The sequence below is a fragment of the Carassius auratus genome, chromosome 46 (genome assembly GCF_003368295.1).
Source record: "Carassius auratus strain Wakin chromosome 46, ASM336829v1, whole genome shotgun sequence".
Taxonomy (NCBI): Eukaryota; Metazoa; Chordata; class Actinopteri; order Cypriniformes; family Cyprinidae; genus Carassius; species Carassius auratus.
The window spans coordinates 511,087-523,690 of NC_039288.1; the positions used below are offsets into that span (position 1 = coordinate 511,087).

Here is a 12,604-nt window from a genome sequence, read left to right on the forward strand (position 1 = left end):
ACTCTGATCCGGACAAAAGCCTTACTTTCTTCCCGATATCTGCCAGGTTCCCCAAAAGATGTCTCCCCATTACTACCAAGGCCACCATAGACTTGCCAATGACAGAGGCTGCCTGCTTAGTAGCATGGAGAATGAAATCCGTGGTGCGGCGCAATTCAGCTACCTCATCCTGAAACCGTTTTTGTGCGTCAACTCGATAATGCATACTCGTATGCTGGAATCGATGGATGCGTAAGAAATCCTGTACGGAGATCAGGAAGAAATAGAAGGCTCACATGAGCTGGAGGGCTATGGCCAGAAAGATAACGCTGATCATTCAAACATACAATAAAGAGATTGTGTATGTCATTGGGTATCAAATAATGGTGACATGGATGTTCACATCCTGTAAACATTTTGCCAGTGCTCGCTTTTCATGGAGGAAGTCTTAATAGAAGACTTCTCAATGTGGTTATCTTGATGCACAGCATGCACCTATTTATTTATAGTCACACCGGTAGTGATATCAGGGCCGTTGCCAGGCAACTTGGTGTTTTTTCATTATATGCTTTAGAGGTGGGTCATGACCAGACATTCCCCATAGCAACCCCTAGAGGATGCAGTTCGAAGTTCCCTTGAAGGCAATCAACCTTGATGAGCAGGAGAGGCTTTTTATGAAACATTAAATAATATTACAGACCTAAACTTTTGAATAGCAGTGTTATTATTATTATTAAAACAATTACAATATTGATAATAAATTGTCAGGGATCTGGAAGGAGGACCCAAATTGCAGATTGTGATACCAAGGGTTTGACAATACAGACTGATACAAGAGATTAGTGAAGTGCACAAGAGATACCACAACAGGAACACAGTAAACAGAAACAGCTAGGGAAGGCCACTAGGACAGCTTCAGAAAACAACTGGCAGAATACTTTGGCAACAGAGGGGACGGCAAGACCAGGCTGATGGAGAAGACCACACAAGGCCCCATCAGAGCTCAGACACTTGTAGACCGCAGACTCTGAAGCAGACAAAGTGCCAGGAAGGTAGTACCAGGGAAGGACACACGGGAACAGGTCAGGAACTCTTAACACAAGACTAGACAGGACAAAGCTCCACAGAAACACAAATTAAACCCAAGGGAAAATAAACTAATAAAAATAAATCAACAAAATAAGAAACTATTAGCAATTTAACCAACATAGAACAAACAAAACCAAGAATCAGACGAGAAAAACTAAATGAACTATTATAAATAGGAGCAAAAAGCAAGAACAAAAGTCAGTGTCATAAGCGGCTAACACTGGGCTTGAGCAGACTGTACAGGAACATCTTCAGAGGTCATGACTAGAGTAGTATACTTGGGGAAAGCCTCCACAGGTGAAACATGACTAGCTGGAACACACTGAGGGACTCGTTAGAAGCAGCAGATAGGTGGTCTGGCATGATGTCAGTAGCGCAACTTCTAGCAGGAATAACACACGAGGGACTCATCAAAAGCAGCAGTCAGCTGATCCAGTGGCCCAACTTTCAAGGATGACCTCAGAGGACAACACCACCGACAGGAACATTTTATATGACCATAACTTGACAGGCAGGAACACAGTCTAAGGCCATGACTCAACTGGCAGAAATCACCTTTGTAGGCCTGACAGGACAGTCCGGAGCACTTTGCATGGCCCAGATGTGATAGGAAGGAACACGTAAGGACTTGAAAAGACAAGAACAATCTGTATGGTCATCACCCAACTGGTAAGGACTACCTCCGGGACGTAACAGGACAGATAGGAACATTTTTTATAGCGATAACTTGATAGGTAGGAACACATTCTGTGGCCATGACTAAACTGGCAGGAACAACCTCTGTAGGAGTGACAGGACAGGCAGGAACACTTTGTATGGCCCAGACATAATGGGTAGGGACAACCTAGTGTTCTCATTTTTTATTTTTTACATTTCACAATTGACCATTGCCACACTCACACATACATTCCAACCATGGCCCATACCCCTCAATCACCATCCACTTTTGTGGCAATTGATCCTCCAGATATTGCAACCCCCAACTGGCCCCTGATGCAACAAACTCCGCAGCAACCCAGACAACCGCCTTCTGTTCCCACTTTCTGCTCCACTCCAACACAGTTACACCCTCTTACTCCAAGAACCCATGTACGATTTTCCCCTCCACCACCAGGAGAAAGGGCTCCTCGTCCACCGACTAGTGACATACAGTTGTGCACTTCCCCGGAACTTACACCTCCTTCAGAAACACAGCATGACTTGCCTGGATTTCTCCCGACCCCTGGCAGAGGAATGTATCAATTATCAGAGCAAGTACAAGAGAACTGGGATATCCTGTTTAATTGCCTCAAACAGCAGGACACAGTTTTGAAAGTACTCACCCAGGAACTTGCAACTACCACTTCACAGCATGATGCCAAGATTGAAACCTTGACTGCTAAGATTAAAACCAACCACCAGCAAATTCAGGCCTCGATCACTGATAAAAAACGACATGATGAAGAGGACACTTATCAGCTGACAAAAGCCATGAAGGTGATGGTGACAGGAGAACTGCAGAAAAGCAAGCACACCATTATCTCTGAAGTCCGATTTATGGTGGAACAATTGCAACTAGAAGTGCAGAAAGACATCCAGGAAATGCAGCACAGTACTCAAAAGGATCGTGGATGACTATTCCAGGAAATCAGTCAATGTAGCTTCCAATTGAATACCATAAGCGACTCCTTAAAAGTGCTGAAATCAGAAATAAGCAATTACTTCAAATTTCCTGGGAAAACAGTGACTGACTTTCCCTTGATGACACGAAATCCCCTCATCATTCCACTGCTGCAGAAGGTGAAAGTCAACACCCCACACATCCGTGTCTGTACATCCACCTCCTCTGCACCCAACATCTGTGGTCAAGCGTGATCATTTGAAACTAACCTTCCCCACCTTTAGCATATCATCAGATGATAGGGACCCTCTGTTATATTTAACTAGATGTCATTACCTTCTGGCATTACACCCCTTAGAGGATACAGACATCCTGGCAACTTTTCGCATTGTACTTTATAGAACAGCACGGGACTGGTGGGAGGTGGCCAGATCCTCTGTTTGAACCTGGAATGAGTTTGAATCCGCATTTCTTTCTGCATTTCTTTCAGAGGATTATGAATATGAGCTAGCTGAGCGTGTCCGCACCCGAATTCAAGGGGAAAAGGAGTCCATTAGAGATTTCGCTTGCACTTACAGAGCTCTATGCAAGCGCTGGAAACCTTCACTGACAGAGTATGAGTTAGTCAAATTCATACTAATAAAAAATATTAAACCATACCTTGCCAGTCAACTTCGCAGCAGATTAAGTACAGTGGATGAACTGGTAAAATTTGGTCATCATTTAGAAAAAGACTATGTTCATCAGCTGAATTATGAAGGACGGACAATGACTTCACTTATACCACAAAAACCTACTTCTAACAGTCAAGGTGAAAGACCCACTGTCCAATGGTGGAGATGTAAAGGTCAGCATCCGCATGGAAACTGTCCACAATACTCCACGTCACCTCACACATCACCTCAAAGTCCTTTTCAACCTGCAGGAAACAAGCAAAATTTCCCGGCACAAAAAACAGGAGGAGCACCATCAAATAACGCCCTGTCTGTTACACCTCCATCCCAACCATCTATTGCAACTGCATCTTTTACTTCTAAATGTGAGTCTATCATGAGTCCTGCTCCACCTCTTGGAGAACAATCCACAAGTCTGTACCCTCCAGCTCGGAAGATCAACAGTATTCCATCATTGTCTTTATACTGTCCATCCTGTATCCATCAAACAGCGTCCATACAGATTAACACCAGAGAAACAAGATATGGTTCAAGAACAAGTTAAAGAAATGTTGAAGAATGGTATCATCGAACCATCACACTCTTCTTGTGCGTCCCCTATTGTCCTCGTCCCAAAGAAGGACGGTAGCCAGAGATTCTGTGTGGACTATAGGAGGGTCAATGCTATCACTGAGAGAGATGCCTATCCTCTGCCTAATATCACAGAGATCTTGGAATCCCTCTCCGGTGCAGGTATTTTCTCCAGCACTGATCTCAACAGTGGGTACTGGCAGGTGACCATGGAACCTGAGAGCAAGTCCAAGACTGCATTCATCGCGCTTATACCAATTTAATGTCATGCCGTTTGGGCTGAAAAATGCTCCAGCGACATTTCAGTGGTTAATGGATACTGTCCTAGGTGAGCTGCGAGGAAGAATTTGTTTCGTGTATATCGATGATATTATAATTTATTCACCCTCTGTCACCCAGCACTTCAAGGATCTTCAGACGGTCTTCGACCAATTGCACACAGCTGGTTTAACCATAAACCTAAAAAAGAGTAAATTCTGCCTTGATAAATCCGTCCTTCGGATGAGACGTTAAACCGAGGTCCTGACTCTCTGTGGTCATTAAAAATCCCAGGATGTCTTTCGGAAAGAGTAGAGGTGTGACCTCGGCATCCTGGCTAAATTCGCCCATTGGCCTCTGACCATCATGGCTTTCTAAAAATCCCCATGTCCACTGATTGGCTTCATCACTCTGTCTCCTCTCCATCAGTAAGCTGGTGGGTGGTGGGCGTTCTGGCGCACTATGGCTGCCGTCGCATCATCCAGGTGGATGCTGCACACTGGTGGTGGACGAGGAGTTACCCCCTGACTATGTAAAGCGCTTTGAGTGTCTAGAAAAGCGCCATATAAATGTAAATAATAATTATTATTATTATTAAGTTAAACCATCTGGAAAAAATGAATCTCTTGGAAATTTTCCACGAATCCCCGGACAAATATGAAGAGTTCATTGGGTTCTGACAATGCTACTCTTTTAACAACCTGGGGTTGTTTATTTCCAAGGGGGAGGAGTGTGGCGAGCTAAAAACATTCCAAGATTTAAACATTTAATCAATGTTGTCTCCGCCCATTTTCATTTACCAAATGAGGAAAAAGGAAATGAGGTAATCTAATAAAAGGAAAAATTTTAAACTGAAGGAAGAGGGGAGTAGGTGTTGAAGGAAACGTGGAGTGTTGTTGTTAGTGCGCTTTGGAGATGAGAACCGTAAAGCCTCAATGGAAGCCGAACGCCATTTGAAAATACTCAATAAATGAACTGCTGGCTGGTAGTTGGACGGATCAGAAACTATTAAGGGAGAAAGAAGGTGTCTACACTTACCTGTGTGGCAGTGATGTAATCCTCTGCGGGAGAACGCTGTCTTTGCCGGAGTGGATGCTAGAGAGTGGACCGCTCTCCATGGCAATGTCTTCAGCGCAGAGCGTTTAAAAATTCCCGAGCGAGCTGTTAACGACCTTCTGGATCTTGGTTGTTTTCATTTACTACCAATACAAGTTCACCAATTACTGAAGGTCGTGGCTTATTGGATACGTGGCTGGTCTTATCCCAAAACACTCACACAATTCATCTCTGCACTTTCCACACCCACATTTAACCAGGTTCCTCTGATTAAATGTTTTTTTCTGTTCTTGTGAGAAATAGAGTTGTCTAAATGGAATCCTATGACATTTGTGATTAATTTCTCTGAATTTGAGTATATATATGTAACTGGTGGTATTTATGCTATCTGGGATTTTTTTTTCTTAAACTTTTGACAGGGTTACTCCTGTCTGGCGCCAAGACAGGGGGTGAAAATGACCACGAACCAGCAAACAAAAATGGGTAAGGGGCACTATAAATAGGGAGGAACACACATGAGGAACAAGTGAGCACAATTAGACAAACAAGGCTAACAAGAGGGTGTGGTAAAGAGGAAATAAGAAGGAGGGGCGAAGAAGGAGAAAACAATTAACAAGACCATGTGCTGACGCAAGAAACAAAACAAACAGAGAGACACGAATTGTGCAATAAAAGAAAAAGGACAAAAACACATTTTTACTGTATTTTTTAAAATGCTTTCTTCTCCATTTCTCCTTTAAGAAGTATTTGTCAAAGAGGAATACTTCTTAAAGGTTAATATGGGAGAACAGGTAGTTTTCAAAGGACATGGTGATTCTTCATTCTGGAATGCATTTGGATATCTAGAGGAATGATTTGACAGTTATAAAAATGATATTTACAACCCAAGCACTTGAACATTGTATTTTTTTGCTTCCTCTTGTGTTACTCCCGAATACTTTCTTAAGATGCTGATAAAATGGTACTTTGTTCTAATCAACATTAGTTGCCGTTCAATAAAAATTTATTGCTAGGTTGTATAGCAAGGACAAAAGCATGTTGGAAGCTGTGTGGGTCTTCAGTAAGTGTCTGAGATGGCCAGAAGAGTGTGTGATTTGTCGTCCACGGAGCTGCTGCTCACTGCGCTGCTGGTTCTTCTCTTCGGGGTCTGTGTGGGACTCAGTGTGGTCACATGGCTCGCTCTGGACAACAGAGGTCTGAGACCCTTCTCTTCATCTGTAATGAGTTCTGCTGAAAGCTCCTGCTGATCTGTAGTGATGCTCTGTGTGGTGACTGATGGTTTCAGCTGCGGCTGGTGAAGGAGATGAGAGCGGCTCAGAGTTCACCGGGAGGCTCGTCATCTCTAACGGAAGCGTCTTCACGGAGGAGCTGCTGAACAAAAACAGCGCGAAGTTCAAAGCTCTGGCATATGACACCGAGCAGAAGGTATGTCAGCTACTTTCAGAAATAAATGTAGAAATCCTGTCATCATTTACTGGGCTTAATTTCAGCCTCATCAGCTCTCTGTACAGTGACATGTCTGGGTCATATTTCACCTCGAAAAAAAAAAAAAAAAACTTTTGTATACATTTGTATACCAAAAATGGTTTACATTGTGACATGATTACTAAAACCTTTTTCTATGAAATTTTCTTGTATAAATTGATTTAAACTTGTGGACACTGTTGGGGGTAACGCACTAAAAGTAACTATGTAATCAGATTACATTTATCAAGTAATTAGTAAAGTAACGCATTACTTTTTTTAATTTACAAGAAAATATCTGAGTTACTTTTTCAAAAAGGTCATGCCAGTCACTTTGTTTTCCCATTTATTGACTGACAAATCTCCTGTCCCCATATTGGGAGAAATCTGAAGTACAGAGGCATTGTCTGTGCTGTTTGAACATGATGTAAAGCTAGACTAAATGTGAATGTGCATTAATTCATGCCACTCGTAAAAAAATCTGATTTAGTATTCATCAAAATGAATTAAAACAGTGAAATGCAAAAATAACACAAATGTATCTAATTTCATTTTATGAATTAATGTCTTTGCTGCTGACCTTTGATGATCCAGTTCAACCATACCAATAAGCAAAAAATGACTTTAGATAAACTCACAATTGTGCTTCACTGTTTTTTTTATTGCTGAAGAGTATTCTTTTTTCACACCTTCTTCTCCTATGTTTAGAGATGTGAACTCTTCCTTCAGCCTAAGGTTTATTCATTACACTTTTTGGTGTGAAAGGGCTTATATTTGCTATAAATAGAACTTCTTGTATTAAAAACAGTCAAGCCCAGCTCATATTTCAAAAGTAATGTGAAAGAACGCAAAAGAAACGTAACATTATTTTTAATAAAAAGTAACAAAATACTGTAATTAGTTTTAGGGAGCAATGCAATATTGTAATGTATTACCTTTTAACCCCAACACTGCTTCTGGAACATGACATTTTACTGCCTTTAAGATTGATTTGACTGGAAAATCACACAAATTCTTTTACAGTAACACAATAGAAAGTGCTTTATAAAGTTAATGAGACAAAGAAAAGTCATCACTGATGTAAAAAATATAATAATAAAAAATATTTCATGAGACTGAATTATATTAATGCTTGCATAACTTTTTTAAACTGTGACTGTATAAATTATCTTCTGTGAGTTCCTGACTGACTGATTTGATCAGTATTTTAGTGTGAGGATGAAGCAGTTTTTAGTGTTTCTCTGCAGATCGATGACGCTTACAGTCGAACGTCCCTTAAAGAGCAGTTCAGAAGCTCTAACGTCATTGAATTCAGGTAAGACTTTATATATTAAAGCCCTTATGCTATAAAGCTCAAATCAATAATATTTATGTGCATGTATTTAGGTTGTAGAGACGGGGTTTGAACTGAAGTAAAGGTGAATATTGAAAAAAGATCAATATTTTAAAGAACTGACAGCAGTGAGATTGTGAAATACATAATCTTAATGAGAATTTTTATTTTAATTATTGTTTTTTAAAACAACACATTTACTTAAGAGGGATTTTGTTGTAGTTTAATGCACACACATGTGACCCTGCAGCACAAAAACAGTCATAAGAAGCACAGGTTTATTATTGTATTATATTAGCAATAGCCAAAAATACATTATATGGGTCAAAATTATCAATTTTTTTTAATGCCATAAATCATTAGGATATTAGGTAAAGATCATGTTCCATGAAGATTTTTGTAAATTTCCTACAGTGAATATATCAAAACTTAATTTTTGATTAGTAATATGCATTGCTAAGAACTTCATTTGAACAACTTTAATGGTTATTTCCTTAATATTTAGATTTTTTTGCTCCGTCAGATTCCAGATTTTCAAATAGTTGTTTTCGGCCAAATATTGTCCTCCTAATAAACCATACATCAATGGAAAGATTATTTATTTATCTTTCAGATAATGGATAAATCTAAATTTCAATAAATTGACACTTAAGAGGTAACGTTATGTACAGTAAGGTTTATGCTTAGAATTCAGTTTGGATCATCAGAATCACCGGAGATGAATGCAGGTAGAAGTGTGTGGTTGTTTGAGTGCTGAGGTTTGTCTCTGGTGGCAGTGAAGGCAGCGTGGTTGTTTTCTTCGATCTGGTCTTCCGAGGCGCTCCGGATCTGCAGACGGTTCAGGAGCAGCTCGTGGATGGTTTACAGCAGGCTGACGGAGCTGATGATGGACTGCTGATTGACCTCGACAGTGTGCAGATCTCAGGTCATATCATCAATCAAAAGACCTAATTGATTTAATTCATTTAATAGACTTAATTCTTAGTTTCTACTCCATCAACACTGTGTGCAACAATTCAGTAGATTATATAATAAGTAATTTATTCCCGCAGATAAACCAACTACAACCCAGAGACCGTCCACAGCAGAAGCAGGTGGGATGTGTTTTATCTTTAATTGCTCACTCATTATGACTCGCTAAATCTGACTGGGACAGACGTCATGTCAGGGGCAAAGTGTGGCTTTTTATTGTTGTTTTGTTAATTTTGAAAGATATAAAGATGTTCATTATGATAATGTTAACTGTGGGATGGATGTCATATGGATGAAAAGCTATATAATAAAAAGAAATAATAAAAAATGTGATTACAGTCAACATAAACTCAGGCTCAGGATTTTTGGTTAAAATAGATTTATAGGAATGTGAATGTGTGCATCTTTAAAAATCTATATATTTAATCACTTTTTTTTGTCCTGCAGTATGACAGTTACATTAAAATTTCAAATCTTGCAATTTTTTAATTAATATTAGTTTATTAATGCTACATGCTTAAAGTTAGCATAAAGTTGTTTAAAATAAAATGTTGCTCAAAATGTTGGAGTCCGTAATAAATTTTATTTTATTAAATTTTATTTTAGTAAATAAGATCATTTATTTAGCAAGGTTGCATTAAAAGGATAGTTCACCCAAAAAGGAAAATTATGTCATTAATAATTTACCCTCATGTCGTTCCAAACCCGTAAGACCTCTGTTCATCTTCAGAACAGATATTTTAGATTTAGTCCGAGAGCTCTCAGTCCCTCTATTGAAGCCGGAGGGACTGAGAGCCCACAACCGTCTGGCTAAAAAAAGACACTCAAGACAGTTGACAGAACGTTGCTGGTGTCGTCACGAAAGTGTATAATTTTCACGTGCTATTAAAGGGGTCATGACATGGGTTTTTTTATTTTATTATTATATTCCCCTAGGTGCAATTATAGTATTACTATAGTTAAAAAAAAAAAAAACTTTTAAAATGTAGTGAATTATGACATTTTCCCACCCTGTTTCTCATCCTTTGATTCAAACAGTCTGTTTTGGGTTGTTTCCCCTTTAAGAGTTCAGTGTTAACGCCCACTGTTATGATTGGCTAACGACATTTGACGGAACATTTGCGGATTGAGCGTAACTGTTTAGTAGCGAGTGATGCATTCGAAGCGATGGCTCTTGCAATGATAAAACCTTATATGTTTGAGTCGGAATCAGATGAGGAATCAGAGGAAAATGAACCATCACCACAACAACGAAGACTGGATCAGCCCGTGTCCACATGGAAAGTGAAACTATTTTGAATTAATAAAAAAATTGTAACCTGAGACACTTGAAAACGGTTTATTGTTGCATAATTATTCTATAGTTTAATATGCTAACAGTTCAACATTATTTACCTAATTTCAATGAAATGATAGGGTGTACTGCGGACAAAAATGCATGCACAGGCCATATTTGAAGATGCAGCATTGATAAGGCAACATTTTTAATCTTCTATTACATGTAGGCCTACTAGAAAGGCGACATATTTTCAAGATTCTCTTATACAAATAAACTGCATCCATTTTTCCCTGACGTCAGGATCTTTCGGCAGCGTATTCAAAGATGTTGTTTGTCCACAGCCAGGAACAGCACATCTGCGTGGCATTGTAGTTTTCCTGTACACAGACCCACTCGCTGTCCGTCGACTGAACACTTGTGAGGCGCGCAGCGCGACAACGATCCGAAATGAGCGTAGTTGTCTTGTGCTGGAGGCGGTCATATGCAAATGGTTGGAACGTCACTTCGCACCGTGACGTCACTTCTTACCATGGATCCAGAACGAGCTGTATTTAGAGCTTGATTAAATAAATGGCTCGTTTATAATGGGGAGGACGTCTTAAGCTATGAAACTTGCAGGACGTTTTAATGGTACAAAGACCTCTTATATTCCAAAAGATCAAGGCAAATTTGGTTTCTCATTTCATGACCCCTTTAAGCCTTGCCACCTTCCAATTTAACCATTCAAAATACTTTGAAGCGTTAAAGCACAAGACACGGAAAAGCCTAATAGAGTTGCTGGTTACTCGCGTGCTGTGCTCGGTGCGCATGAGAGAGAGAGCCGCGTCTCACAGACAGCAACACTGAACCGAGCTCTCCTTTAAGAAGTTCTCCTTAAAGGTTCTCCTGCACCTGAATGAATAAATAGCAGTTTAAACAAACAGAAAAGGATGTGTAAGAGCCCAATACAGCACTGCGGTGTTCTGCTGTTCAGGCTCACGCAGAGAGAGGCGTTTGAAAACACTTGAACGCCGGAATTATCTGTTCTTGCTCTTGTACCGACATATACATTAAATTTTTTTTTCAAAAGTTAAAATACCCGTCTTGGATAATATGTTGGAAAAACTGTCGGTTATGCCTTAAGTTAAAGTAAACAGTTGAGAAAAAAAAACATATATGTATTATATTGGAGGGAAACCCAACCCAGTGTATATGAGTGGCAATTACTTCCCTTTGGCACAACTTGTTCACCATGTTGTGCTACTTATGCACTGCAGCAGCATGTCATTGAACAAGGGCAGTCGGAAAATGTATGCAAAGCTGTCCAGCAGCACTTCTATGTTGACAATTGGTTACAGAGCTTTCCTTCAATTGAGATAGCCTGAGCTCTTGTGGACAAAATAAAGAAGCTACTTGCTGAAGGAGGTTTTGAGCTAAGACAGTGGGCTAGTAATGTTGCAGGTATCATTCATCATCTGCCGAAGGAAGTATTATCTCAGAGTGGTGAACACGGGCTTAATCAGAGTGATATGGATCCTCAAGAACCAGCTTAAGGGCTTCGGTGGCTGTGTCAATCAGACACTTTGATATATAAGTCTTACACATTAAAATCATCCCCCATCACTATGAGAAATATTTACAGAATGATCGCCAGTTTATGACCCTCTTGGATACATCAATCCTTTTTCTACAAGGGCAAAATAATTGTGCAGCAGATGTGGAACAAAAAGCGAGAACTCTACTCTACTCCCTGGTGACCTCTTAGAGGCTTGGAAGATATGGGAAAGGGAGCTCCAACACTTGAATGAGATCCGACTTCCCCGGAGTTACGTGAGTGCTGAAATGGACCAAACTGATTGTGTGCAAGAAATTCACATATTTTGTGACGCTTCAGAACGTGCCTATTGATGTGTGGGATACTTGCGAACAGAAGATCCATTAAAATGGGTAGAGGTAGCATTCTTAACCGCACACTCACGAGTTGCCCCAAAAAAGCAGCTATCAATGCCAAGATTGGAATTATGTGCAGCACTGACAGGAGCCCAACTTGCCCACCTGTTAAAAGGAGAGCTTACTATCAAGATATCTGGAATTCATTTATGGACAGACTCTCCAACTGTGTTGACTTGGATTCAGTCTGATTCATGTCATCTCAAGGTATTTGTTGGAATTGCAGAAATTCAAGAACTGACTGACTCCTGAGATTGGCATTATGTAGATTCATTGAATAATCCAGCAGATGATATTACAAGAGGATGGACCCTACAGGATCTTAGAGAAGACAGTAGGTGGTTCAAAGGTCCCCCTTTCTTACATTTGTTGCCAGAATACTGGCCAAGAAATCCTTCAGC

General features: G+C 40.1%; 1 protein-coding gene across 1 annotated transcript in view; it reads left to right on the forward strand.

Moving 5' to 3' along the window:
• Nucleotides 1-5,974: 5,974 nt before the first annotated feature.
• LOC113063808 (enteropeptidase-like) overlaps nucleotides 5,975-12,604 on the forward strand; it is a 30,796-nt gene continuing 24,166 nt past the window's right edge. Inside the window, exons 1-5 of the mRNA XM_026234141.1 lie at nucleotides 5,975-6,420; nucleotides 6,512-6,651; nucleotides 7,938-8,005; nucleotides 8,800-8,948; nucleotides 9,076-9,117. Of these exons, the coding sequence (XP_026089926.1) occupies nucleotides 6,300-6,420; nucleotides 6,512-6,651; nucleotides 7,938-8,005; nucleotides 8,800-8,948; nucleotides 9,076-9,117 (520 nt within the window). The 5' untranslated portion in view covers nucleotides 5,975-6,299. The remainder of the gene's footprint in view (nucleotides 6,421-6,511; nucleotides 6,652-7,937; nucleotides 8,006-8,799; nucleotides 8,949-9,075; nucleotides 9,118-12,604) is intronic.